At 38.2% G+C, this 26,661-nt stretch overlaps 2 protein-coding genes across 8 annotated transcripts in view; one reads left to right on the forward strand and one right to left on the reverse strand.

The window, feature by feature from the left end:
• MESR3 (misexpression suppressor of ras 3) overlaps positions 1 to 20,499 on the reverse strand; it is a 398,359-nt gene extending 377,860 nt beyond the window's left edge. For 2 of the 5 annotated variants that reach the window (XM_067766930.1, XM_067766926.1), the window contains exon 1: positions 19,666 to 20,499. The gene's annotated coding sequence lies outside the window, so the exon portion shown is untranslated. Of the gene's footprint in view, positions 1 to 2,029; positions 2,175 to 19,661 lie in introns of all 5 variants that reach the window. The other 3 variants (XM_067766927.1, XM_067766928.1, XM_067766929.1) reach the window with 3 other exon arrangements.
• IFT46 (intraflagellar transport 46) overlaps positions 1 to 25,240 on the forward strand; it is a 161,302-nt gene extending 136,062 nt beyond the window's left edge. The window contains exons 1-3 of one of the 3 annotated variants that reach the window (XM_067766925.1): positions 23,612 to 23,728; positions 23,865 to 24,090; positions 24,153 to 25,240. In XM_067766925.1, coding sequence (XP_067623026.1) covers positions 23,914 to 24,090; positions 24,153 to 25,178 — 1,203 coding nt within the window. In that variant the 5' untranslated portion in view covers positions 23,612 to 23,728; positions 23,865 to 23,913 and the 3' untranslated portion in view covers positions 25,179 to 25,240. The other 2 variants (XM_067766923.1, XM_067766924.1) reach the window with 2 other exon arrangements.
• The last annotated feature ends 1,421 nt before the right edge of the window (positions 25,241 to 26,661 follow it).

The following is a 26,661-nucleotide window of genomic DNA, read 5'->3' on the forward strand; positions in this document are numbered from 1 at the left end:
ATTATCTTTGGTCATTTAGCACTATTAACTCTTTTAAGCCCTACTCTGTGGATCTGGGGACTTCCTGTAACTGGTTAGTTCTGAGCTGGGTATATGTTACAATGTGGTCAAAGCCGCCTTCACCCTGTATTCAGGCCACTCCCCATTGAAGGAGAGTCACTGGTGCTATCAGAGTAGGGATATGTAGGTACCTTTGCTTAATAAAGAGGACAGACCTATTAAAGCCTTGGCTACTTTGCACTTTTGGCGCCTGGCCATTAGCAAATGCTGGGGACTCTCTCCACGAGTGTTGTACTGGCTATCAAACCGGCCCTATTTCGTGGACTGTTCATCTGGTGGAATGCACTGAACCTTTAGGACAACACCAACTCTGGCTTTGATTGCAATATAAAATATGAACCCGGCGGTCATTGTTGACGGTACGTCTGCAGCTATAGCCGGATACCGACTAATGAGTAATGGACACTAGCATTGTCTTCTTTCCTGGCTGGCGGGACAGTTTACAATACACCCATAGAAGAAGTGTGGGGGAGAACTCATCTGGGACTAAAGTCCGGTGAGCTTTTTCGCGGAAGGATTCAAGCTTGATGGGAAGTTTCGATAAAGTATTCTGTCAAAAATTTGGAGTCATGAGGGAGTTTATTCAACCCGAAGACTGCAGCATGTTTCAAGCCAGGCCAGAAAGCCTCGGTTACCCGCAAATATTGGTAACCAATGATACGCAACCAGCCATTTGAGAACTGAGATGGATTTGGATTTCAATCTACAATCCACTTAAGGTCAACACAGGTAGGTAATTGCATATAAGACATTTTAACTAGCTTTTCCACTCAGGATAATTTTTCAAGCTTACCACTTTTTTGAAATTTAACAAAAATGTAATAATGATGAAATAAACGAAAAGTATTTTACGCCGTATTTCAATAGAGATATTTTGAAGTAAAGTCGCTACCTAGGACTGCCACCTAACCCTTTAATATTTATTTTCAGCTGTATCCACTATATCGAAAAATGTTTGATTTTATATGATTTTTATACCTTTCATGAAAATAAAATGGTATATTAATTTCGTCGCGAAACCCAAAATTGTAAGTACTTAAAGGAAAATAGATAGACCCACTATTAAGTATACCGAAATAATCAGGGTGAAGAGCTGAGTTGATTTAGCCATGTCCGTCTGTCTGTTTGTATGCAAACTAGTCCCTCAATTTTTGAGATATCTCGATAAAATTTGGTGAGTGGGTGTATTTAGGTGTCCTATTAGACATTTGTCGGAACCGGCTGGATCGGACCACTATAGCATATATCCTCCATACAACCGATTTTTCAGAAAAAGAGGATTTTTGTCATATCTTCCTCAATTTAACAGATTAAAGCTTCAAACTTCACCATATACTTTCGTATATTGCACATATTGTTGCCTGAAAAAACTGATGAGATCGGTCGTATATATAGTATATATCCCCCACAACAGATTGTTCAGATAAGAAACTTTTCGTAATTACTGCCCTATTTTAAGAGCTAAAGTCTTCAAATTTCAACGAATGCTTACGTATATAGCATATATTGTTGTCTGAAAAAATTTTTGAGATCGGTGGTATATATATTATATACCCCACATAAACTCTTATTTTTGCCCCTTTTTTTACGGCTAGAAGCTTCAAAATTCATCAAATTTTATCAAATAGTTACGTTTGCGTCATATATTGTTGAAATACGTTATTCGTAGTCATAGTTTTTACACGCAGATCACAAAAAATCTGAAACTTTGCATCCTCACACAAAGTACCTACCTATTTCTTATTTTATATTTATCTTAAAAATCGCTTAGGTACATATGTACATCGGTTCACTATATATTTTTTATCTTATACATCCGATTATTTGGAGATTACGAAGGGGATAAAATTATTGTTCGGCCCCATTAATGAAAGGTATGAAGTCTTCGGCACAGCCGAAGACAGTCCCGTCCTTACTTGTTTTACATTGGCATTATGCTACATTCTAAGCTCCAGGGTTGTCACCTTACCTTATTTAATTATCCCTTTTTGTATCTACCACTGTATCGAAAATGACTTAACCTTCATATGTAAACTTGTGAATAAATAATTTACTACATCCAAAGATCTCCTTCGTGGGTTTTGCTGATTAAAGTAGTTTTACAAAGTTGCCACCTGTGTAAAATTAAACAAATATTTATGAAATACAACAAGATGGGTATATTTGATACCATTCACATAGTTTTTCAATGAAAGTATTTTTGAGTACGGCTACCACCTTTCATTAATTATATATTAGTTTATATATTTCCTTTGTACGTTTTTGATTAAAGTCCTCCTAAACGATTGAACTAATTTTAATAAAAGTTTGAATGTGTGTTCGAGAGGATTTAAGAATAACTAAGACTCCCATCTTATATTTCAGGAGATGAACCAGAGACCGACCTATTCGAAAATAAATAGTTAATGGTGCAATTTGGTACAAAAGTACCTCCTTGGCTGCCTTGTTATTGAGAAAGATTTTTTTCCAGGAACAGGACAAGGACCGACATATTCTAAAAAATCTCATTTATGGTGCGATTCGCTTGAAATAGATTCAGGGTTACCTCTTTATCAAGCTTAATATTGAAAAAAAAATCCGTTTCCGGGAAGTAACCTACGGTCGACCTATTTGAAAAATATTACAGGCGTTCCTCTTTGACAAGCTTAATATTTGGAACGTGGACTAGGATGATGCGCTTTGTTTGTAATTTGTTATTTAGGCGATCTGTTGTTAACTTTACCACTAGAAATCGGATGAACTAACTTTAAAATTCATAGCTACTATAAAGAAGTTTCGTAGATGGTTTGCAAGTAGGGTTTAGTTCCATATGTGGACCCATTTCTCAGATATAAACCAAAATGTGGACCATAGCGGTTTCAGAATGTGTTGTCACAATATATGTATCAAATAGGATGTGTTACTGACGGTTCAAATAAGAGAAGGTGGTTAAGAAGAGAGCGAGAGTAAAAGGGAGTGTTATACAAAAAACCATGGGCTGAAAAAACAGAAAAAAGAAAATAAGAGATAGGAATGAGATTTGGGGACTGATTTGGCAGAGACTGCGATGAAACATGGAGAGGAGGAGGAAAAGTCAAGCAATTTAGGTTTTATTTGGCAGAAGCTACAATATGACAAATGCCTCTGTTTACTGAGAAAGATGCAGAGACAGGAGAACGTCAGGAGAACGTCTCATTTGCCTATTTATATCATATGGGAGTGAAAGTAAGAGTGGGCGTGAGTGTAAGAATGTGAGTGGAAGTAGGAGAGAGAGTGGGGGTGGGTTCGGGATTGTGAGGAAGATAAATAGAATAAGGGACGGACAAGAACAAGAAGAAAAATGGAAGATAAAGTAGGAGAGAATGAAATATAAAGTGAATGTCAGAAGAGAGGCTCACTGTTGAAATGTAGGCAAAACAGAACAAAGTCTGCCGGATACTCTAAGTTTGTAGAGTTCTTGAAGCAAAGTTAAAAACGCTTAGCCGAACTTCGTCACCCAGTTACTTATGATTATTTACGTATTGCACTATTTTTGGTTCGGTTGATCTGTTTGGTATTTTCGTTGAACAGTTATTCCACTATTTACATAAATGCGGATTTCATTTACAATCATTGAAAAAGTGATTACTTATGGGCAAAGTCGCACACTTTACCCGAACTACAGTATATCCTCTTCACCTAGTTTGGGCCATAAATTCTAATTTTCAACAAGGAAGCTTACCCTTTGCCGCCGTCCGCTGAAACCAAAATTTGCATATTTCACACGCTCAACAGACACCAATACATAGGCACACCTACTATATACACTAATTCACCGCAAGAGGTGTGCAGTAAGTAGCTATATATGTGAAGCGCTACATTTACATATTAATACTTATGTAGGTGTCTGGTAGTTGTATGCGTTTCCATCTGTATCCGCTTCCGGCATAATAATCGTGCAAATTATGTAATTTTTTATGTCGAGTAGTGGAGTATGTTAATGTGTGAGTAAATAATGAGCCATGTACATATATAAATAGCAGTGAGAGTAGCCACAATAGTTTTTGCTATTAAAAAATTCAGTTTATGTTAAGTTAACAAACATTATAACATGTGAATGTGTGTGTGTATGTGCAGGTAATTTGCATTTGGGGCCAACCAACCGCGCAGCTACGCACTCAACACTTTTTTGTTTGTTTTCAAGTATTTCGCCCACTAGTGACATACATTGCAGTCCTTGTTTACATTTTGCATAATTTCAATATAGCCGTACTAGAATATTTGAACACCTCAAAACAAAAACATATCATACACGAAACATTGAATTAGCAGATACTTGGATTTTTTTGCAATTTAAATATTTTTAAGTGCATTACTTGACTCTTTAAAGCTTTTTATGCAAATAATAGTAAAGTGTAAGGTAAAGGAAAAGTTGTAGCATTTGCTCGCAGCGCGTCTTTTCAGTTTGTCTTTTCGCAAGTGCTTATTTTCTACTACAATTTACGTCAGTACGATCAAACAACTGTACGCTAATTTGCTTTAAAATCAGCTTCCACACTAGTATCCAAATTCACGCAAAGACGCTTTTACGCTGATACGCTTTTATGGCGACACGTTTTACACTATTAAACCAATACTCTTATACGCTGGTGCTATCTTACGCTAGGACGCTCTTACTCTAGAACGCCTTTTTCCTAAAGCTGGAGACATTGGTGATTTATCGGTAACCGTATGGGTAACCTTTTAACAGCTGATTCGACCAACTTTATGAGAATCAACGCAATCGATTATTGGTGCCGCTAAGGTCCTAACCGTATCGTAGCCAACCAATTGGGTTTTGGTTTACCGTCGTAACAATAAACAGCTGATTACGTTAGGGATACGACTACAGCGATACGACAAACGGCACCAATGACTCCAGCTTAATGTACATTTGCGCTAATATGCTTTTACGCGATCCGCTTTCACGTCGAGCCGATTTCATGCGTTCACTAGCTACAAGTTGCACACCCTTTTATTCGGTAAATACTCTCAATTACCCACTATTTGCCTATATGTTTTTATATGACAATTTATGGACGCAAAAGCAACAACAAAAGCGCATTTGTTTAGGTTGCAATGAAATATAAAGCCTCGATGTTTTGTTTATTACTTTATTAGCTGCATTGATGTACTTCGTTATTATAAACAAAAATCGTTATTATGAAATTAAATACATTTGTTATTAGGAAAATTTTGTTTAAGTTTTTTTCCGCTCGTCTTTAAGCTGATCAAGTGATCAATAGGCAATTGAGTTGCATAAACGTCACGGAAAAAAATCAATAAAATTTGTTGCAGTTGCTAGGAAGACTGCGTTAAGAGCCACGTCAGCGTTTATCGGGAGGATCTCAATCGAACTTGCGCCACCAACTTAATTATTATGGATATTGAACGTACCCCAAACCTGTCAAAGTTTTAACGGGACGGATATAATTGCGACATTCGCCGGAAAGTGGTTTTTACAGAGTATCAAGACGTGTACAAGCATTTCCGGATACCAGCCTTTAGCAAACATATTCAAATCATTAGTTCAGTACACCTTAGTTCAGGACCTTACTAGGTTCAGTATTAATAATAAAACCAATATAAGACTTCCTTAATATTTTAAACTTTTTCTCCGCACCTTTTTTCCTCCTTCGAGGGTGTTTATTCCGCTTCCTCCCTTGGGTAGGTTTTGCCTCGGATTAACCTAAATGTGAATTATATATATATGTATACGATTATTATTGAATTTTAGTGGGATAGACTACTCTGGGATATTTTCATTTCTTCTTTAGTGCGAGAAAGCGTTCGTCTGCAGCCAGGATATCGCTCTAGCATATGGTTGAACTGGGATCGCGGGACTATAACATTCTTTGGCAGAAACAAGATCTTCTATTAGCAGATGTTGGCTCTGATTTCAATACCCAGAATCACCCTCTAATTTAATATGGCATGATGGAGAAAACGTGGACTGTCCTGGACACAAATCAGTTTCTACGGGCGGTTCACGACTGTATGCGAAAAGAAAATCTCTCCATAAAATACTGTTAGTCAGTACCGGCCACTAGAGAGGTAGTGTTGAGTTCACAACAGCTCTAGCTTTGAGCTGGAGATATATTATAATGCGGAACCATTTTTCCAAATCAGACCTGCATTTTATTTTATAAACCGTGTAAATAGCTCGATAAATAAACTTTTGTCCCATGTGATTTGTTCTTATTCCATTATTCAGCTGAAAACTGTCTGTTAAACAGCTTACTTGTCTAATCATGCCATTTAAATTCTTGTCTCGCCAATGCCCTAAAGTAGACAACGGCGCGTGACTTGTCGATTTTGCTACTTTGCTTTCCTCCCACTCCATTCATCTATTTCTGAGGATAAAGCTTCATTAAATAGCGTAAATGAAGCGTAGCGCCAGCGGTTAAGCTTTTATTTATTGTTATTGTGAATATTTTTGCTCCTTTTAGTCTCTTAGCAAAGTGTGTTTTTTATCTTTGATATTTTATTATTGTTCACTTTATATATTGCATTTGATCACTAAATATATTGCCTGGAAATGACATGGGTCTTCTTATTTGCATTTAGTAGCACGTACGCACTGCTTTTCTTGGTTTGAACGCCTAAAAGTATGTTTTCATTTTTATCATACTATGTAAACTCTATAAGTACTGACTAAATAATAAAAACAAATGTAAATAAATTAAAATTGGTCGAATACGTGCTTAGTATGCACAGGCATTTTCGTTTTTTTTGTTGTTTTTGTTGTATATGTAATAATATTTGAGTAGCCTAAAAATACGCTTCCAGTTGCCAATTTAAATTTTTTTTCCAGTCTTACAGTGACCAAAGCAGTTGCGTAGCAATGAAAGGTCATTGAGATCCCAACCAAAGTAGATCTTTAAATTAATTTTACTACTAACCCTCCACAAGGTTTTAAGGCGGACATCGATCTTGAATATTTCCTTCGAAGATTAGTATACTTCTTAACCCAGATATTAACGGCCCGTTCTCGCAATAGGCTGATTAGCTGATGATAAAGTAATAGTATGATCTCATCTATTCATTCACCATACAGCTTTCACAGCTGAACTCTTCAGGAATCTAAGGTGCACCACTTTGACTCTTAATAGGCAGTCCCTTTTTAAACTAAACTTAATTTCTAAGGCTAGATGAGCTTTAGTATACATAAAAAAAGTTGTTGTCAGCCTATTAATGCGCCGGATAGCATCCGATCTACCTAGCAGTGATCAGGTTGCTTAAATGTCAGACCGAAACCGAGTTCCTGGCAGAATTCTCACCCAAATCTTGTCGTCAAGCCAGGATCCCTCCACGAGAAAGTCAACCCAAATGAAGGGGAGGAGAAGATAGCGACCAACAAAATCAGAGCAAAAGTTGGGTTATGCGCGAGGCATCTTGTCTGTAAAAATGAATTTGCTTTCTGCTTGAAGTGTATTCTAAGCATCCTTCGAAATTACGAAAAAAAGTATAAAACATAGAAGTAAAATTTAACCATTTAGCATCAAGAAAATGAAGAAAGAAAATTTCAAGAGAAATATGTACATAAATATATGACAGACTGACATTCAGACATGAATAAACAAGAGCTTCTGTATGCTAAGCGAAAAATAATAGTCAGCAATAACCGTTGACTTTATATAAAGACATATGTACATTCATTATCTTTGTTATTATTATTCTTATTCTGTTGACTGTGAATGCATTTGCATGTTTTCGTGCTTTTTATCAAGATTTTTGTTTGTTTATGCTTTCGATTAGCTTTAGCTTTTTATCATCACGATAGCGAGAATTCGTTGACATATTCACTGAATTTGCTCTGATTGCTCATTATAATTAAGCAATTTTTTACGGCTTAAACAAATTTAATTAAAAAATATGAAAATTAATTTAGATGGGAAACGTCAAAATTTTAATATACTTCTGCCGACGGATATTTATACTTTCAAAGTACTCGATATTTTCTTACGCATATTGAGGAATGTGTATGTGGACTTTATTATCTTATGGAAAAATTTCATTCGATTCATAACTATTTCTGTTTATTTTGAATTGGGAGATTTGCGATGTTTTGATTCTCAAGGAAATCTACTTGAAAAGGGCGCGCTCTAGGGTCCATAATTTTTTCATCTTCTCTCAAACCCAACTTCTTTATGACTGTTTACATAAAACCTTCGAAACGCGAGAATGGAACTTCGTAGGAGAGCTGTATAAAGTATTGGGCTTGGTCCTTAAAGTATGCTTCTCATTTCACCAATCTTTACAAAACACACTATGTGAAAACGAAAGATTACGAATAAGGATATGAATAAGAGTAATGTGAGAGTTAGACTTCGATAAAAGCAAGAGCGACAATAGCAATAGGAAAAGCGGGAAGATTTGCGGAGGAAGAAAAGGAAGATTTGAATGAGCCGATTAAAGTGAACAAGAAATACAGAGGGGAGAATAAACATTTCCAGGGTTAGCCAGAGCGGTTTGAAAAACAGTTTTGTTTTTTTTTTGCCATCAGGTACATCTATAGCTCTGATTTGTTGAAGCAACGTTTCTGAAAAACCTCTGTCGCTATATATTTTTACACCAGCCACCTCTTTGTGCTCAATGAGCCTACATTAACGCTTGGTTTACTTAGATAAATGTTGGGTCTTGGGACCATATATTGCAATATTATATGAATACGCGGGGAATAAAGAAAACACTTGCAGTCACGTCGGTGTCCAAAATCGAATCAATCTCTTTTTATTTCTTCAAAATGGCATGTACATCGTATTTTCTTATTCTCTAGTTCTTTACAAACGAATCTTACTCGCTATTTCAGAAACATAAACATAAGGTGTATTCAGTACTTAGGCTGTGTTCACATATGTATAACTTAGTGTACCTTACGCCATAACGTAATGCCATAATATGTATTCCTACAATGTTATATTGTATTCCTACAATATTGTCAATCCCGCGTTTTCGTATTACTGCCAGATACTCATCCGCAACTTCATGATATTGCTCCAGATCGTCAATCATCTAATTAACATCAGCAGTATGTTTTTCATATTACCTAGTTGTAGGCAATATGATACTCTACAGATCCAGCCATTCAGTTCCGTTGACTAAAGTTTTTCCATTTCCTCTCAGGAAAAGGATATAAACCCCTCCCACAACGCAGGCGCTATTTTCCTGCACGTTATTTCATATTTCGCGCTTGCCAAACACTGCCGAGGGGCGACCCCGCTTAGAAAAATTTTCTTCTAATTGAAAAACCTTATTTCTAAAATGTTTGATGTTGCTTTGCCCGGGGTTTGAACCCAGGGCATCCGGTGTGGTAGGCGGAGCACGCTACCATCACACCACGGTGGCCGCCATCTTTTTTTTTTCATATTTCAGAAAGGCATTTGTTTAGTATTTTTTTTATGATACTGAAAGAAAGTCAATGCTGCAGATAAGCCAAGAAGCAACACTTAAAATTAGGAGGACGAGTATTATCAAAAGCGATTCCATTCTGTAATATTAACTTCAACTGTATGGTTTATTGCATCATGGTCGCTACTGATGTTTGCCTCTACAAAAATCGTAATATAATGGATATGTGAGAATCGATATTAAAAAATATAATGATATCGCCTCCATCAACCGAATGTTAGATATATCGAAATCATCATCTTACTTCTACAACTCTTTTTTGTAGTCCATTTCCTTATCAATAATGACGGGAGAATATACTACTATATTCAAATTCAAGCTTCCCCGAAGCAATCCATTTATTGGCAGATAGTTTTGTTCCTATGCGAGTAGCTGCGAGTAAATAGTCAAGTACTCTGCTCAAGAGCCGAGAATTTTTCGCTTTGATTGCTTCACGGAAAAACGTTCACTGGTGTCGGGTACGTGGGCAGAGTATCGATCACTAATGTCAGATGAACTGCCGTCTAGTGTTAAACGGATATGGCAAAAGTGACCGTAAGCTTAGATCAAGCAATTAGAAACGAGACCTGAAGACTTTCAAACTGGAAGGGTCTTGTTGGCGTTTAAACAGACAAACGGTCAGACAGACCGACATGGCTAAATAAACTGGTTATCCTTAAGCAACTTCATTGACAGGAAAAGTATAAATATATAAAATTGTTTTATAATTTTAAGCGTCATGTGTTTTTTTTTCTAGTAGCTCTTTACAGATCAATCTAGATCCACTCTTTCACATTTCACAACTTTTCTTATTCGCGTGCATGGTTATATTGATGCATATAATCGCTTATTAAAAACATTATTCCAATATCACGATTTCACTTGATGGATGATCTCATTAAGCTTAGCTCACAGGGCAATTCAATTTGTAATTACAATTTAGTTTTACGATCATTTTATTGTGTGCGTAATCACGAATTGTGCACCAGGGTTACCACTTCAAAAGTTGTTACAAGTGCTGAAAATGAACAGTTCTGCAATTCAGTTAACATAATTTTTTAAGCTCACATTTGAAAAAAAAAAATCCTCTTAACGAATAACTGATAACGTTCTAAAAAAAGAGAACCTTTAGAAACTGTACTGTAGGAGAACGGGCCAGTTATTGTTGTCGAAAATAAAACGTATGCGCTGGCAAAGATGACACAGTCATAAAGCCATAGTTTTAACCATACTTTTACTTCATCTACATTCATCGGTTATTGGTGCCTTGGCATAGGTTAGGTTAGGTTGAACTGGCCGGTCCATAAGGACCTAACATAGACTGAATAAGTCCGTAGTGGTACCAAAAGTTTGTTTTAACGACCAAACTGAAAACCCAGGACCTATGTTATAAAATAACTCCGTCCTCTTGGCAAATACTAGAAATTTCCTAGGATATAAGCCACTTGCTGCTTCTATATTTGACAGCTGTATCACTCCTAATAGCTGGAGTCTTAGCCTGGCAAGCGCAGGGCAAGAGCACAGAACGTGCTCGATCGTTTCCTCCTCCAGCCCGCACTTCCTATATCTGCTATCACTGACCAAGCCTAATTTAAAGGCATGTGACGCCAGAAGGCAGTGTCCAGTCAGAATACCCGTCATGAATCTACAGTCCTCTCTTTTGAATGATAGAAGCAACTTTGTTAATCTAAGGTTGTAAGACCTGCAGATAATCTTCGACACTTTATATACCCTCCAGCCCGCGCTTCCTACATCTGCTATTACTGACCAAGCCTAATTTAAAGGCATGTGACGCTAGAAGGCAGTGTTCAGTCAGAATACCCGACTTGAGTCTACAGTCCTCTCTTTTTAATGATAGAAGCAACTTTGTTAGTCTAAAGTTGTAAGAGCTGCAGATAATCTTCAACACTTTACATCCCCGCCCTTGAACCCACGCCTTTCCTGCTTGGTCGATCATGTGCACCTCTCGCCTGCGCTTAATTTCGCCCAGTCTAATTGGAACGTCTACGGAGCAAGCTTCAATGGATGCGCCCTTTTTAGCTAGTTCATCCGCTTTTTCATTCCCATCTATTCCCATATGCCCTGGGTCCCAATTTAGATGTATGTTTCTCCCTGTCCCGATTCTCTCCAGGGACTGCTTACACTCTAACACGTATTTAGATGCTCTGCTATGCGAGATTATTGCCTTAATTGCTGCTTGAGCATCAATATAAAAGTTAACACGATTACAGCTTGGGCTATTTTCCTCCAGGGTTTCTACCGCTTTGGTTACGGCTACTATTTCCGTTTGGAAAACGCTACAGGAATACGGCAGCCTGCAGGATCTGTTTATTTCCGGATCAGCACAGTATACCGCAGACCCTACTCCTTCCACTACTTTGGAACCATCTGTGTACACATGTATCGCCTCGTCCGCTATTGTGGCCTTAAGATCGCTCTCGAAGCGCAGATAGGGAATCAGGTAGTCTGTTCGTCTTTTGATTGATGACGCTATACTACTATGGCCGTATGGTCGGCGCTCAAGCTGCCCCGAGGCAGCGAGCCCCGTTGCAGTTGCTACCAGGTCTACAGGTAGAATGTGCAGAATGGCATACAGTGCAGCTGTAGGGGTTGTTTTTAGGGCTCCCGTAATGCTAAGCATTGATAGTCTGCATACCCCCTCTAATTTTTTGAGGTAGGTTGCTTTTTGTCTGACTTGCCACCAAACAAGAACACCATAGTATAGGATAGGGCTTACATCCGCTGTAAAACCCAATGAGAAAGAGAGGTCAATAAACCCCACGTACACCTCAGCTTTCTTTTACATGCATAAAGTGCCGTTGAAGCCTTCTTCACCCTCTCCTCCACGTTCAGCTTCCATGACAGCTTACTGTCTAGGATGATTCCTAGATACTTTGTGCAATGTTTCTCCTGTAGGATCACCCCTCCTAACTTAGGCCTAATCATTTGGGACCTTTTACCTCTTTGTGCCTTGGCATAAAAAATGTAACCATTCCATTAAAAAGAAGAAAATGCGAAAATTACTAGGTTAGGTCAAACTGGCCTGTCAATGAAGACCTCACATAGACTGAATGTGTCCATAGTTTCTATACCAGAATTTGTTTGACGAACCAATCAGGTACCAGAACTTGTGTTATAGAAAACTCCGTACTCTTGGCAAAAACTAGAAGTTTTCTAGGACCTAGCTGAAGTGCTGCCTCGAGGTCTGGCAACTCTACCGCCGCCAATAACAGAAGGCAGTGTCCAGTTAGTATGCCCATCGTGAGGCTTAAGTCTTCTCTCTTCAGAGATATGAGCCACCACCCTTCAGTGAAAACCCAAAGTAGTCAGCAAACATTAAAGTTTATTGACTAGAATTTTGTGGGACTATTCATACTAGTTGGTGTTTGAATAGTTCACTGACTAGATTTTTTCGAGGTTATTCATACTAGTCAGTTTTTGAATAGTTTATTGACTAGAATTTTGTCCACGCCTTTCCTGTTTGATGGATCATATGCAACTTCTACCTCCTTTTAATTTCTGCAAAAAATTACTAACAAACCAACTGAAATACTTATAGGTAATGCATAAGGTGAAAAACCAAAAACCAATTGGCTGGATATGGTATGGTTATGGCTAGGGCGTTATGGTATGACACCATGGACCAATTTAATTGATTTCCATAAATTTCGTATGGATCAGCTGATTTTGTGGGCGTGGCATGTTTGCCACCAGCTTTCACAAGTAAGGGAGTCTAAGTTACGTGTAACCGAACATTGGCATATACACCCTCGTCCAACGGTTTCTTGTTTCTTTTGTGCAAAAATTATGTAAATATGCATTATTCACAAGTTTTTATAATATTTAGCATTTACATTTTCTCTGTTAATATTTCGTTTTTTAATTAATTTAAAAATGTTAGTAAAAACTACATAACAAAATTTGGAAGTACTAATTTTATAAACACCTATTTCATAAGTGTGTATAAAGTTGCTCACTTAGACTTAGCAGTCCTTACAAAGTTTAAGTGCAGATGTATTTACGGACAAGTAAAAAAAAACACGGCTATTATATACATTAGGGCGGTTCGATTTAAAAATAGCTCATTGCTCTGTGAAAATCGTATTCTAGGGATCAAAATAAGAAACTTTGCCGAAGGAACCATACCTCTAAAACGAATTCTGATGTCCCCCCCTTTGGGTCGAACTTTTGGGTAGGGGCAATTTCAATTCTACCTGCTGTGTCTTGTGGTGGCTTAAAAAAAAACAACACAAGCAGTTTTACGATCTGCAATTGTGTCACAGTGATACCTTCATTTTTTAAAACGGTTGAATAAGAAACCCACACAACTATGTTTACGACATGCAAATGTATCACAGAGAAGCCTTGGTTTTAAAAGGGGGTTGTAAAAACGCTAATTTCTAATAATTTTTTTTTAATTTCTTTTCTGTTACTAAGTTAAATTCATTTTTTCATTTACATATGTTCTGACTAAATAAATTTCTAAAGAGAAAAATAAACTCCAAAAAGAAAAAACATAGGCATTTCAAAGTGGGATTTTTCAAAATTTTAGAGGTATGGTTCCTTCGGCAAAGTTTCTTATTTTGATCCCTAGAATATGATTTTCACAGAGCAATGGGCGATTTTTTGCCTCCCCACAAATCGACCCAGCCTAATATACATACTAGCTTTACCAGGCGCACATTGTAACGCCCGAGATCGAATGGATGTTGCGTTATTTTTTCTGTTTTGTTTGTTGATAATTTAATTTATTGTTCTGTAAATTGAATTGAATTTTGTACGCATATTTGGTGAAATTTTCTGTTAAAACATTTTATTCTTGTATCTTATTTTATATTATTGTATTGCTTTTACTGCTGATGATTGTTGCTTTGATTACATTCCGAAGAAGCATGACTGGTGAGCCAATTTTCAAAGTTGATATATGCGCAGGCATTCCTTTTGGTTCTAAGGAGTATAGAAATTCATTTGGATAATTCACAATTTTATCTTCATCTGTAACTGTGTCGATCGATTTATATTTCGTCACTTCACCAGGAAATTGATTTTGAAAGCGATCATTGATTTTGTTAACATGATAATTTTTGGGAGCTAAGATAGTTCTTTCGCATAGCCAAAAAACAAAAACATTTAAATTTAAAATTCTTAATTCTTAATTCTGAAATATGAAAAACTTTCGTCTTGATCGAAGGAACCTCGAGCCAAAATTTGGTGATGATCGAAGTATAGCAAACACGTTTTCATAGGGAACACACACACAGAATTTGATTTTTATAGAAGATGTAGCTAGACTGAAGCTAAACAATTTTTTTAACAGCGGCAGATTACTAAACGTCCAAAAGGCATTACAGCTAAACTCAATAATGCAGTCAAACTTTAGGTGTTAAAATAACTTAAGTTTGTACGGCAGCCATAGTTTTTCCCCATTCCACATTTTACTGGAAGTTTTAAGACTTAACGTCACATAGCTCCTTACCAATTTTAATTATCCTACCATTATGACATCCAGATATATGCAGTATAATATATTCCATTTGTATGGTAGGTGCCACGCCCCCTTTTTCCCAATTCCATATTTTCTTGGTGGTGTTAAGGATTGTCCTCAAATAACTCCTTACTGAATTTCAATGTTCTGGCATGTATACCTTCAAAGTTATGCATTACTAAAGATTCCATTTGTCTGGGAGGTGCCACGCCCCCTTTCTCCAAATTCGGCATTTTCTTGGTGGTGTTAGGGATTGACCTCTTATAACTCCTCATTGAATTTCAATGTTCTGGCATGTATACCTTCAAAGGTATGCAGTACCAAAGATTCCATTTGTATGGGAGGTGCCACGCCCCTTTTATATATCGAAATTATTTTTAGCCTAAAATCTTCCCGTTGATCGAAGGAACCCATAACCAAAATTTGGTGATGATTGATGTGTGGGAAATACGTTTCCATAGCGAACACACACACACACAGAATTTGATTTTTATATATATATGGCTAAACCGATTTGGGATTTCAAAATCAACTGACCATCATCTCTCCTTCCTGTATCTTTCCTAAAAATTTCATGGCAATCTGTCGAGCCGTTCTCGAGTTATGGAGTGACAATCAAAATGTACACTTCTTTTTATATATACATAGATATAGATTAGTACTCCGTTGTGAGCTCTTGTTGTACACAACACACACAAAACTGAACAAATCTTTGGCCAGATCGTACACAACATTGGGCACTACAATAAATAAAGTTTGATAACCCCGTGCTACTAATAATAACTATTGAAATCGTATCCAAGAACAACCATAAGTGATGTCCATGCAAAATATTTATGAGAAATACATTCACGTCACCAAAAAAATATCTGAAATATTTTTACAGGCCGAGGCGTGTAACTCTGATCCTTTGTCTTGAAGACCAACCGCTAACTTATGGCACTGATAACAACTTGTTTCAAGTTTTTTTTTTTTGTATACTTATGCTTACTTTTTTATTTAATTTTTTATTTTTTCAGTTATTTAGCTTCCATTGCAGCAAAACTTTTATTAACTTTGACATAAACTAGTGGTTAAGTGGATTTACATGTCACCAGTCAGCAGGGGTTTTCTTAAAATTCAAACACATTCCATCTTCCTCCTTAAATAAAAAGTTTTCTATTTAAATTGTTACAACACTTTTACCTTTGGGTACCAACAAATCCATACACAAACTTTAAAGAAAACCTCAACCTCCTGCATCACCTTTCTGTGTGTGTTTACCCTATTAAATGAGACGTTCATTTGATTTACCAACTTTTTGTATTTGTTGTTTTTTACACTTTTCACACTTCTTTTTATAACCAGTTGCATTTCAATAATAGTTATATTTATATAAGGTATGCCCACAAACACTATCGCTGTTTCGCTATAATTAAAGCCAACTCAGTAGAGATGCCTCGTTTCTCTGCTTCTAATATACGGATGTTCTTAGAATACTTTTTTGGCCGGGACGTCTTCGTCCATTCGCATAACATGACCTAGCCAATGAAGCCTTCGGGCTTTTATTCGTTGCAGGATTTTCCTATCTGTGTAAAGCTCATCATTATACCTTTTTTGATACTCGCCGTCGGGATCGCAGCGAGGACCATAAAGCTTCCGGAGAAATTATCTCTCGAACACACACAAGGGAGATCGCATCATCTCTCTAAACCTTTTATAATTCCGATCTATACACCGGGATGATGAGCGACTCGTAGAGCGTGATTTTTGTTCGTCGGGCGATAACTTTACTTTTCAACTACCATCATCTTGTATAAAGCGTCGTTCGGTTTCGCATTTTTCTGAGGTCATTTCAAATTCAGAACTGGTGCTATTGCTCAACGTTATTTGACGAAACGTAAGTCCCCCCTAGTAGTTGGCGTATTGTGAAGGTCTTTTGATAGTTGATTGACCAGGCCTGAGGCCGCACGTGTGTGATGGTAGCGTGTCCCGCCTAAGGCCCGGGTAAGGCAAAACCGAAAACTTAGAAAAAAGTAGTTTGGCAAACACTACAAATGTATTTCGGCCATGAAAAGCTTATCAGTAAAAATGCAGTTGCTTTGCAGATGCCGTTAGGAGTCGGGTAAATCTAGATAGATCGCTCAAGGTTTTTATCTTTTTCAAGCCGTACTGATAGAGTTCAATGAGCCTAAGGGCTTCAGACTTTCGCACATTACGCTAGATTGAAGTGAATCCGCAGCTGTTAGGGCGGTTCGCAGGATCGGCTCTGCTTTGAATTGAACATAGCACATTTAAATTTCAATCTCGAGCCCTGCGCTAATCCCACCATAAAATGTTTAGGCCTTACTTCGTTTGGACAGCACCTGTAACTCCTTTCACTCACCACACGTTTCTTTCTTTTGAGTAACTGTATTTCTTCCCTCCTCGTGGCACGATAGCGATCCCATGCAGCAAAAATTGCGCCCATACGCGCTATAGGCAGCATACATATTTCCGCGATGACCGCAGCTGCGGTATTTAGAGAGTGATAAAGGTCGACGATTGCTCTCAGTAAGGAGTTGTAAAAGCCGAATGGATAAATTATCACATGTCTATTTTGTGAACAGCTTCCAGATGAAAAATGTTTCTCAGGTCCCTGTGTGCACGTTCCTCGCTGCACTGAGGCGTGTGTGAATCTTGGCTAAAATATATAGCTCAAAATCGGTTAAAGGACCTTGTAGATCGTGGACATTCAGGAAACTGATGTTATGCTTGCGAACACCACGGTGTGATCTATTTTGTTTCGTGTTCGTCGATCAGAAGACAGCCAAGTGCTTGGTATTTTGGTATTTCCAAACTTTTTGAGATTATAGTAAAGGATAAAATATACTTTGCAGTAAAGGGCCTAATTTCGAACAATCTGCACGGATTTGTTTCAAAACGGTCCACTGTTAGTAACTTATCTAATTTTTCTGAATACTGCATTTCCGCTTTTCATAATAGACTGCAAGTTGATACAATATACACTGACTTTTCAAAGGCTTTCGACAAGGTTTCGCACCAGATACTCTTGGCTAAGCTTCTGGCATTGGGTTTTCATTCCACATTTTTGAAGTGGATTGCGTCGTATCTTTCAAATAAACAATGCGTTGTTGAAATAGACAACGCCACGTCCCAGCCCTTCAATGCTTTCTCTGGGGTCCCGCAAGGAAGTATTCTAGGGCCTCTATTTTTTATTTTATTTATAAATGATATCGGCTCATGCTTCGCTTTTGGGACTGGATATGCAATTTCTTAACGCATTTGAGAAGAAACGTGTAGAACGTTTGTCCATCACACTTTGCATCGTAGTCTCTTTCTCACCACAAAAGCAATTCGCGCTTCCCCTAACGTCCACTGCGATCGCAGTCGCAAGTCTGTTATGCTTCCCGTATGGCGATGATGTCAGCCTAAATCCTTCCATTATCAGTTTTAACATAAACCAATCGGACTACTGTGCGCTCTCGAGCAAGAGTACTCATATTCCAGGTACATGCCCTCAAATCGTTGTCCCTTTGCAGTATTCATCATCAAAAAGAGGCTTTTAAGTGTCGGGTCCCAGACCCAGCGCACAATCTTTTGCGGGATTTGGATTTTTGTGGCATTTAACAACAGACATGTCTCACAGAGGGTATATTCTAAGCCCACCTACTACGCTGCAGTTGTAAAAGTATGTACTAAGCCACACCATTTTTGAGAAAATAAAATTACAGAGTTCTAAATACCTGTAACTTATGTAAGCGTCAGTACAAGATACAGCGCTGGTTGATATCAGCGACACTCTTAGAACAATACCCATCTAGGCCCTTATATTTGACATTCATATATTCTGCTGCGGCCTGACCACTAATGAATGACATGGTCTACGGACTTTCTCAGCTAGGGCACTCCAGCATTCTTGCTAACCTTGACTGATCACTGCAGCGTCTTCCAAGCGGAGGTTGCCGCAATTAAAGGTGCGGTGGATGAGATGATGTGGAGTGCTAATATGAATAGAGAATTCAACATCTACTTCGACAGCCAAGCGGCTATTAAAGCCCTAAATTCATATGTGGTGGACATTGTTTGGGGTTCCGTCGAATATAGAAAATACAGGATACTCCTGGCCAGCTGTGGTTAGATCCTCTATAGATGAACTTCGAGCTAGCTAAGAAAACGTAGGGCGGACACTACCTCTTGCAGGGTCTGCTTAAATTATTGGGTGCATTTAAGCTCATCTTTCAAGGATTATTGGAGTTTTCACTTGGTCACTGTCCAATTGGATTCCATGCGGTACGTGTCAACATACTAGAAAACCCCTCTTGCGACAGCTGCTTGGCAGATGACGAGGTCATCGAGACACTTCATGCGGGACTTTCCCGCTTTTACCAGAACTAGTCGATGTAATTTAGTCTATTATGTGATACCACAACAGACCTTCATCCTCTGCCGGAGTGGCTATCACTCAACCTGACCTGAGCTAACTAACTTGATTTATGCTCAAACGGAAGAAGATATTTGGATATGCATAGGTATATTTCAGCTTCCATATTATTTAATCCTCGTTACATTTCTCTTTATCTTTGTTTTTAATAGGTACCCAGCTCACAGCTGAGTATATAACGTTCGGTTACACCCGAACTTAGATTCCCGCACTTGTTTTATTTGCTTTTGCTTTAACACTTCTCACACTTTTGTTCCTTTTTTCAATGAAACTTAAAATATCGGTGTGTTGTTGTCATCATCGTACATACCTTTTTATTCACACAGCTATGCTCCAACGCCAATGTCCTAACGTACGAAGTTAGTAATCCTTTGAGATGGCTTTCACAAAAACTTCGCTCATCTAAAGCACCTTTTATGTAGACAAGTTGGTGTATATGAATGAGTATGTGTATGATGAGTAGCTAGTCGTCGTATTTGCTGGTAACTAAATCACTATAATCAACGTTTTATATAGTTGTTGTCGTTGCACGTTTTGGGCGGCAGCAATAAATTCACTTCGTCTAATTAAGTTTGTTCAAAATTTTAATTTAATGCGATGCTAAATGAAATTTCATTCAATTTATTCTAAAACCACAGACACTGATATTGGTGCAGTAATTACACTAAAACTTGACACCTTTATTTTTAACTAAAATTTTACGTGTCTGCGCTGGAAATCACATATGATAATTAAATTTATGATAAGGCAGATATACCTCATTCTTTTTATAATCTTCACACTTTAAATTGTAATTATTAACATTAATTAGCACTCATGAAGAATTGTGGTCGGTAATGACATAACAATTAACACTTGCTCTTGATTGATTCGTAGGCACAAATGCCCCTCATACGCGCCAAATTGTAATACATTTTTTTTTTTTTTTCAATGAGCGTTATCCAACTGTAATGTACACAGGCGTTAGATTATATTTTGTCACAATTTTATTATGTTATTTACACTATACATATATAAACACGTATTATTTATATTTTTGTTGTAGTTTTACGATACACCACTACGTTAACTCACTCGATATTCAAAACAACTTCGTTTTTACCGTCACTTGCAGCAAACTCAAACAAACGGACGTCCGACTTCTCGAAAGCAACAACGCTCAATAAAACCACTGTGCAATCGTTGCTATTGGACTAGCGATGAAAACAAGCTGAGTGTGGTGTTGCCAGTTGATGTTGAAATTTGCTGTGTCTTTGGTTTTGGAGGATTTAGGAGTTTTCCCTTTCTATTAAAGGGTCAAATTTACACAGGCCTCGAATGCGTACTTTCAAATGAGTCATTTTATAGCGTTTACATTGATCTCGCTTAACCTGCCCTGCAAGACTCGTCTGCGAGGGCACCAATCTATCGAAGGAAAAGTACTGACGTGATGACAAAACCTACGCGTCCCCGATATGGTCGCCAAACCTAAAGACTACTCACTGGAAGAAGCTACAGACCTGCCAAAATACTGCCCTCACAACCGCCACGGGTTGTCTTCTTATGTCCCCAGAACACCATCTACATAATGATTCGAGAATACTCCCCATCAGGGAGAGAAATGAAATGCTAGCCAGAAACCTGGGCATCCCAACAGACATCTTATTGATGAGCCAACACCGCCCAGGGGCTTAAGGAGTCATCTCCGTAAGCATTATGAGGAAATGCGGCACCGGAGAACACAGCCGTATGAAGCCAAAAAATACAAGCAGGTCCTCAGTGAACTCCACAAACAAACGTCATACCTCTATGTCAGGAATTGCCCGGTGAATCCTGTACTCAAAGAACAATACCCCAAGCTTGCAGAGGGGGAACGCACACTCCCTAGGGAAACACGAGTCACTCTAGCTCAACTTCGATCTGGATACTGTAACAGGTTAAACTCTTACCTATACAGAATCAACCCCGACATACAAAATGTATGCCCTGCTTGCAATGTATCCACACATGACACCAACCATCTTTTCAATTGTAATGTGGAACCAACGCCTCTAACACACCTCTATTATGGTCCACCCCTGTGGAAACAGCAAGTTTCCTTGGACTCCCGTTAGAGGACTATTTGACAATTTGTGATCGGTCACATCTATTGGATGGGGGCGAAGCACTGCTACAACAAACAACTACAACATGACAAAACCTTACTTCGTTAAAAAAAAAATTATAAAAGAGCAAAGCAGTTCTGATAGAAAGGGCAGTTTAGCTTTAAAGAAACTAGTGGAAAAGTCGTTTTAAGTATAACTCTGGTACAGCACTTAGATTATGATATGCTATTTAACCATTGTGTTCTTGGCGGGTTTCTTTTGTAAGCAAATGTCAAAAGCGTATGGGAATCGGATATGTGGACTGCATTTGCAGATTGAATACTTTTGAAATTTTTCACCAAAAATTACGCGTTTGTTGCTGTGTAAATATGGTATTAGGCCATCTCCATGACCAAAAATCAATGCATATACATATAAGAGATTTTTTTAAATGAAAACCTTAGAATGTTGATCGAATTCATAACAAAAGCTTCAATGAGTATTCATTAGTGTGCTTATTAAAAATTCCTCTAATTTTTTAAGGAAAAATAACGTCATATAGTCATTTGAACGAAGACTCTCCAACAGGTCAAGTACAACTCGTACGCAGTGCAGTGGACACAATTTTCGTCTGACTACATTAAACAGCATTTCTTTATTATAACTAGGGAATTAGCTATAGCCAGACTTGGGATTTTTTAAAACTCCGATATGTCTGGAAATCGCGAAAGATTCCATAAAAAATCACGTTTTTATCTATGTTTCTGATTTTTATAAAAAAAGTATTCTTTCTAACGGGAAAATTCTACGTCAGCTACAAGCTGATAGATTTACGAAAATTTTGGTTTAAAAAACATTTAAATCAGACAAGTATTTTGTTAGAGTAGTACTGAGCACCGCTTTACAATTTTCGAACACGAACCCGACCGTTTGTAACGCATGACTTCAAGTGTCAAAAAATCATTTTGCCGATCGAATTGTTCTTATTTGATATACTTCGTGTATTCCTAATACTATCAGGTAGCATTTCGAGGAAAAAAAAACGATTTTCCAAAAGTTCAAAGGTAACTGCGGGGCACCAATCTACCGCAAGAAAATGTACTGATGTAGTTGATTTGACAATAGTATGTAAGGATGCAGAGAAAAATATAAAAAAACAAAGATTTTTCGGTGTGGCCTTATAAAAAAAAAGGAAACCAGAGTATAATACAAAGTCATACTCTAATACGACGTTTAAACATAGTGTTCTCGCCTGGTTTGCTTTAGTTAGAAAATGTCAAAAGTGTGTGTGGATTGCATTTGCATGTGATGAAATGCGCTGAAATGAGTAATTTCAGAAATGGAATTAGTAGCTGTGTTTTTTTTACATCTATAGACGTTTACGCTTAAACTTTATATAGACTGCTAAGCGTCAAACTTTAAATACACCTCTGAAATTGCTGCGCATAAAATTTGTACTACTAAATTTCAGTACGCTTAATACTCAGATGTAACTGAAATATGTGTCTATGTTTCACCCTCTACACTAATTCTATGTATTCTATGCGTGTACACTATTCATCGCAACTGATTAAGCCATATGTTATACCTTAACGCCACCAGAGGTTTATGTCTCCGCTTTTAGGTACACCCTAATCTCTAGCTAGTTATTTAACCACTGCCGCTAGATGGGTCTCCTAAGCATTATCTAAGCGAAGATAGGCGTTTTTTTACGCGCAAACGTAAACGTATACGCGTGTAAAAAAAACACGGCTGGTATCAGGAAATGCGGTTTATTTGGAATTTTCCGCCCAAAATGACGAATTTGGTGCAGTCTAATGTGATGTTCCAATGAAGCGTGATCCAGATACGGATAGAAAAGCAAATGTTGTTGCATTTGTATGTTAAATTTTTATCGGTATCTGGTTCACAGTTCATTGGAACGCAAGGTAAATGTGATATAAATATGGCTTGAGGTTGTATTACTACTTGATCTGGTAGCCTCTAATGTTGTACGGCGCTGCCAGCTTCGATTCAGAGACGGAAACAGTTGGTAAAGCGGAAATGGTTAGCAAAAGAAATTTGAATACCAAACACAATAGAGGTACAGAGTAAAGTCAAATAAACAAGTACTAATAAACAAATAACATAGCCTAAATTGTTATACATAATAAGATTTATAAAAGTTAGTAGTCTTTTACGAAAACAGGTAAAACAAAATGCCCACATAACAATACGCATGTAAATTATTATAAGAACAAGTGTCATAGTTGTAATAACATAAGCGGTAGCCATAGTAACAGTGCATACAAAAGTGGCAAAAACAAACAGGTAAAACTGGCTTACAGAGAGTGTAACATTAAAGGTGTAGAAAACTTTAAGGAAAATATACATATAAAAGGATACAGTGAATAGAAAAATTGTTAAAGCGGTGATTTGCAATATTTATTATTTTTCTTTTCCTTAGGTAGGCACATTTACCTGGCGCCAATACTTTGGATCCGTCTTCTCCTCACATGAACTATTACGACGAAGAAATCTCCATCAATGGAGCGGATACAAAAAATCAAAATCATGTTAAAACGAATCGTATACCAAGCACCAGCAGCGGACGTGATATTGGTACTGCAAATTCGCTACGATTAAATGCCGCATCGTCCAGTAGGGTAGCCGCTATGCGTCAAAAGAATGTCGTAGGAACATTTATAATATAATCTTGAACAATGCTCAGATTTACAAATCTACTTCTTTCCAGCTGCATGGCAGTTCTACAGACGATGATGGTTTACTGCAGGACATTATAGATCACGATGATGTAGATGACGATGACGATGATGATGAAAGTGAAAGTGAAATGCATCAGGTGCAATTGCCTAATGAAGCAGCTCGTAGCTCTGGTGGTCAACGCCCTCAAATGCGTCCTGGCAGTACACGCAGTGCAGCAAATCTCTTATTATCGGCTAGACCACTCTCACGCTCTGGTGGTATTATTGTGCCATCAGATAGTGAATCTGATGAAGCCATCTCTCCGCAGCCACAACTTGGCGTACTCGGTGAGACAGATAACTCACAACACACTTCTGCTATGGAGGCGCAGATATCCATCACTCCCGAGAAATGGGAGAAATTAAGCATACACCAAGAACTTAAAGATATATTTCCTTACATACTTAAATACACGCCACAATCAATAGATACACCATTTCGCCTACAACCATTCATACCAGATTTTGTACCATCCGTTGGAGATGTAGACGCATTTCTTAAGGTCACCATACCCCCGCCCCTAAAGCCACAACGAAAACAAGAAATCAATGAATTTCTACAACAAATTGGTCTTTACCTGCTCGATGAACCATCAGGCGAACAATCGGAACCTAGTTTGCTCAATATGAAGTTGCGTTCGGTACTTACTGGAAGCGACGTTAAAGCGCGGTCCACATCAGCTTCTATGATCCCGACGGCTAAATCATCAAAAGAGATTGACAAATGGATTAACGAAGTGGAAAAGTTACATATGGCTCAAACGGTAAATGACGTACAACCACGTAAGGATATGGAATCAATGTTGGTTAACTGGCCACGGTCTTATGCTGATATTAGCGATCCTATTGAACAAGCTTATCAGCGGTGTGTTGAGGATAATGATATTCCGGGTTATGTTCGTACATTGTGTCAGTATTTCGAAATAGAAGGTCCTATGGAAACTCAGATGGATTATATAATGAATGTGCATACGCTGTTTGCTTTATATTTGGCAGCCAATCAAGCATGGGAGTAAAGGAAGATAAGTGAACCCCAGAGTGTTCACTTTTGATAAGGGTACTTTTCTTTTAGCTCTGTATTTTTCTTAGGCTATATCGCTGTAATGTATTATGTAAACTAAAGGTTTGATTAAAAGAAACAACTCACTTAAGCTTAAGAAAATTGATGATATAAACACTAGGATCAAGTCTCTCTCCACCTGTTTCTCCTAACTCAGTGCAAGTTTCCTACTTTTTCTGCTTCCAAATACAGAATGGAAATACTTTCCAGGCCATATCGCCTTCGTTCATACGCATAGTAAGACCTAGAGGGCGATTCCGTATGTGTCATTCGTTGCACTATCGTCAAGTAAAGCTCGCCATCGGCATCACGGACAGTACAATAAATTGTCGAGAGAATTTTTGTTCTCGAACACTTTAAGTGAAAATGTTGTTGTTGTAGCGATGACACTCCCCGAAGACCTTGGGGAGTGATCGATGTTAAGGTACTAGCCCAACCATCTCGGGAACGATTTAGTATGACCACATGAAACCTTCTAAGTCATACCCACATCCCCCTCCCACTCCATATCCATGAGGAACTTGGGGTCGCCAGAGCCTCGGCAGTTAAAGAACCAATATTCGCCACGGGTAGGTGAGGTTGATAATTGGGTGGGAGAAGCCGTATATTGCGCTGGCAACCCCTTGAAAGAGTTGCGCTACACAGCCTCTTGAATCAATTTGGTATTTTAGACGCATACCTGCCGCGGATATATTCTAAGGCCCCTAACTCGCTGGGCCTACGGCGAAGGAGGCAGTCAAGTTTAAACTAATAAAATATATCAGGATATCATCATCATTGATTAACGCTTAATAATCTCAACGGTTTTTGTCGTTACCCAGCAATCCACAGCATCCGTCAAAGGGCTCAAATTTTTCAGTCACATCGTTTGGCCGCACTTTACAGATATGAATGGCATTGAAGCAAGGTCTCCGACTGTCCCTCTACTTGACCCCGTCAACCGAATTTCTAGTACGGATATGATTTCAGCCTTTGCATTCGTGAAGAAATCAATCACTGGGCATGGGTACCTTCCTATATGTATTAAATTACAGTAGTGGCTAACAGAACAAAAGCAACCGAATGGAAGGTGAGCTGAGAAGGTAGTGGGGGCATTACAGTCTACCCAGGCGGTTCAAAAATGGATTGAAGTTGGGATCGGGCTGTACTCAAAATATCTGTGGAACAATCATGTGTACCGACCTCCCAGCGCTTGCTTTGTCTTTCAGACGGAAGTCCATGACGTCGATAGAGCAATAAGATTGGTTCAGGGCTCTCCCAGCGGGGTCAGAATGCGGGTATATATATGCGGTAATATTGCTGTGTTACCGGAGCGTACCGGATTTGTATCCGGCAAAGGACCATCACATCGAAAACACTCCCCAAAGCCTTCGGGGAGAAACCTTATCGCTACAACAACAACAACAACAATATTGCTTCAGGGAAAACTGTCTCAGAAA

This window comes from Eurosta solidaginis, chromosome 2 (genome assembly GCF_040869045.1).
Source record: "Eurosta solidaginis isolate ZX-2024a chromosome 2, ASM4086904v1, whole genome shotgun sequence".
Taxonomy (NCBI): domain Eukaryota; kingdom Metazoa; phylum Arthropoda; class Insecta; order Diptera; family Tephritidae; genus Eurosta; species Eurosta solidaginis.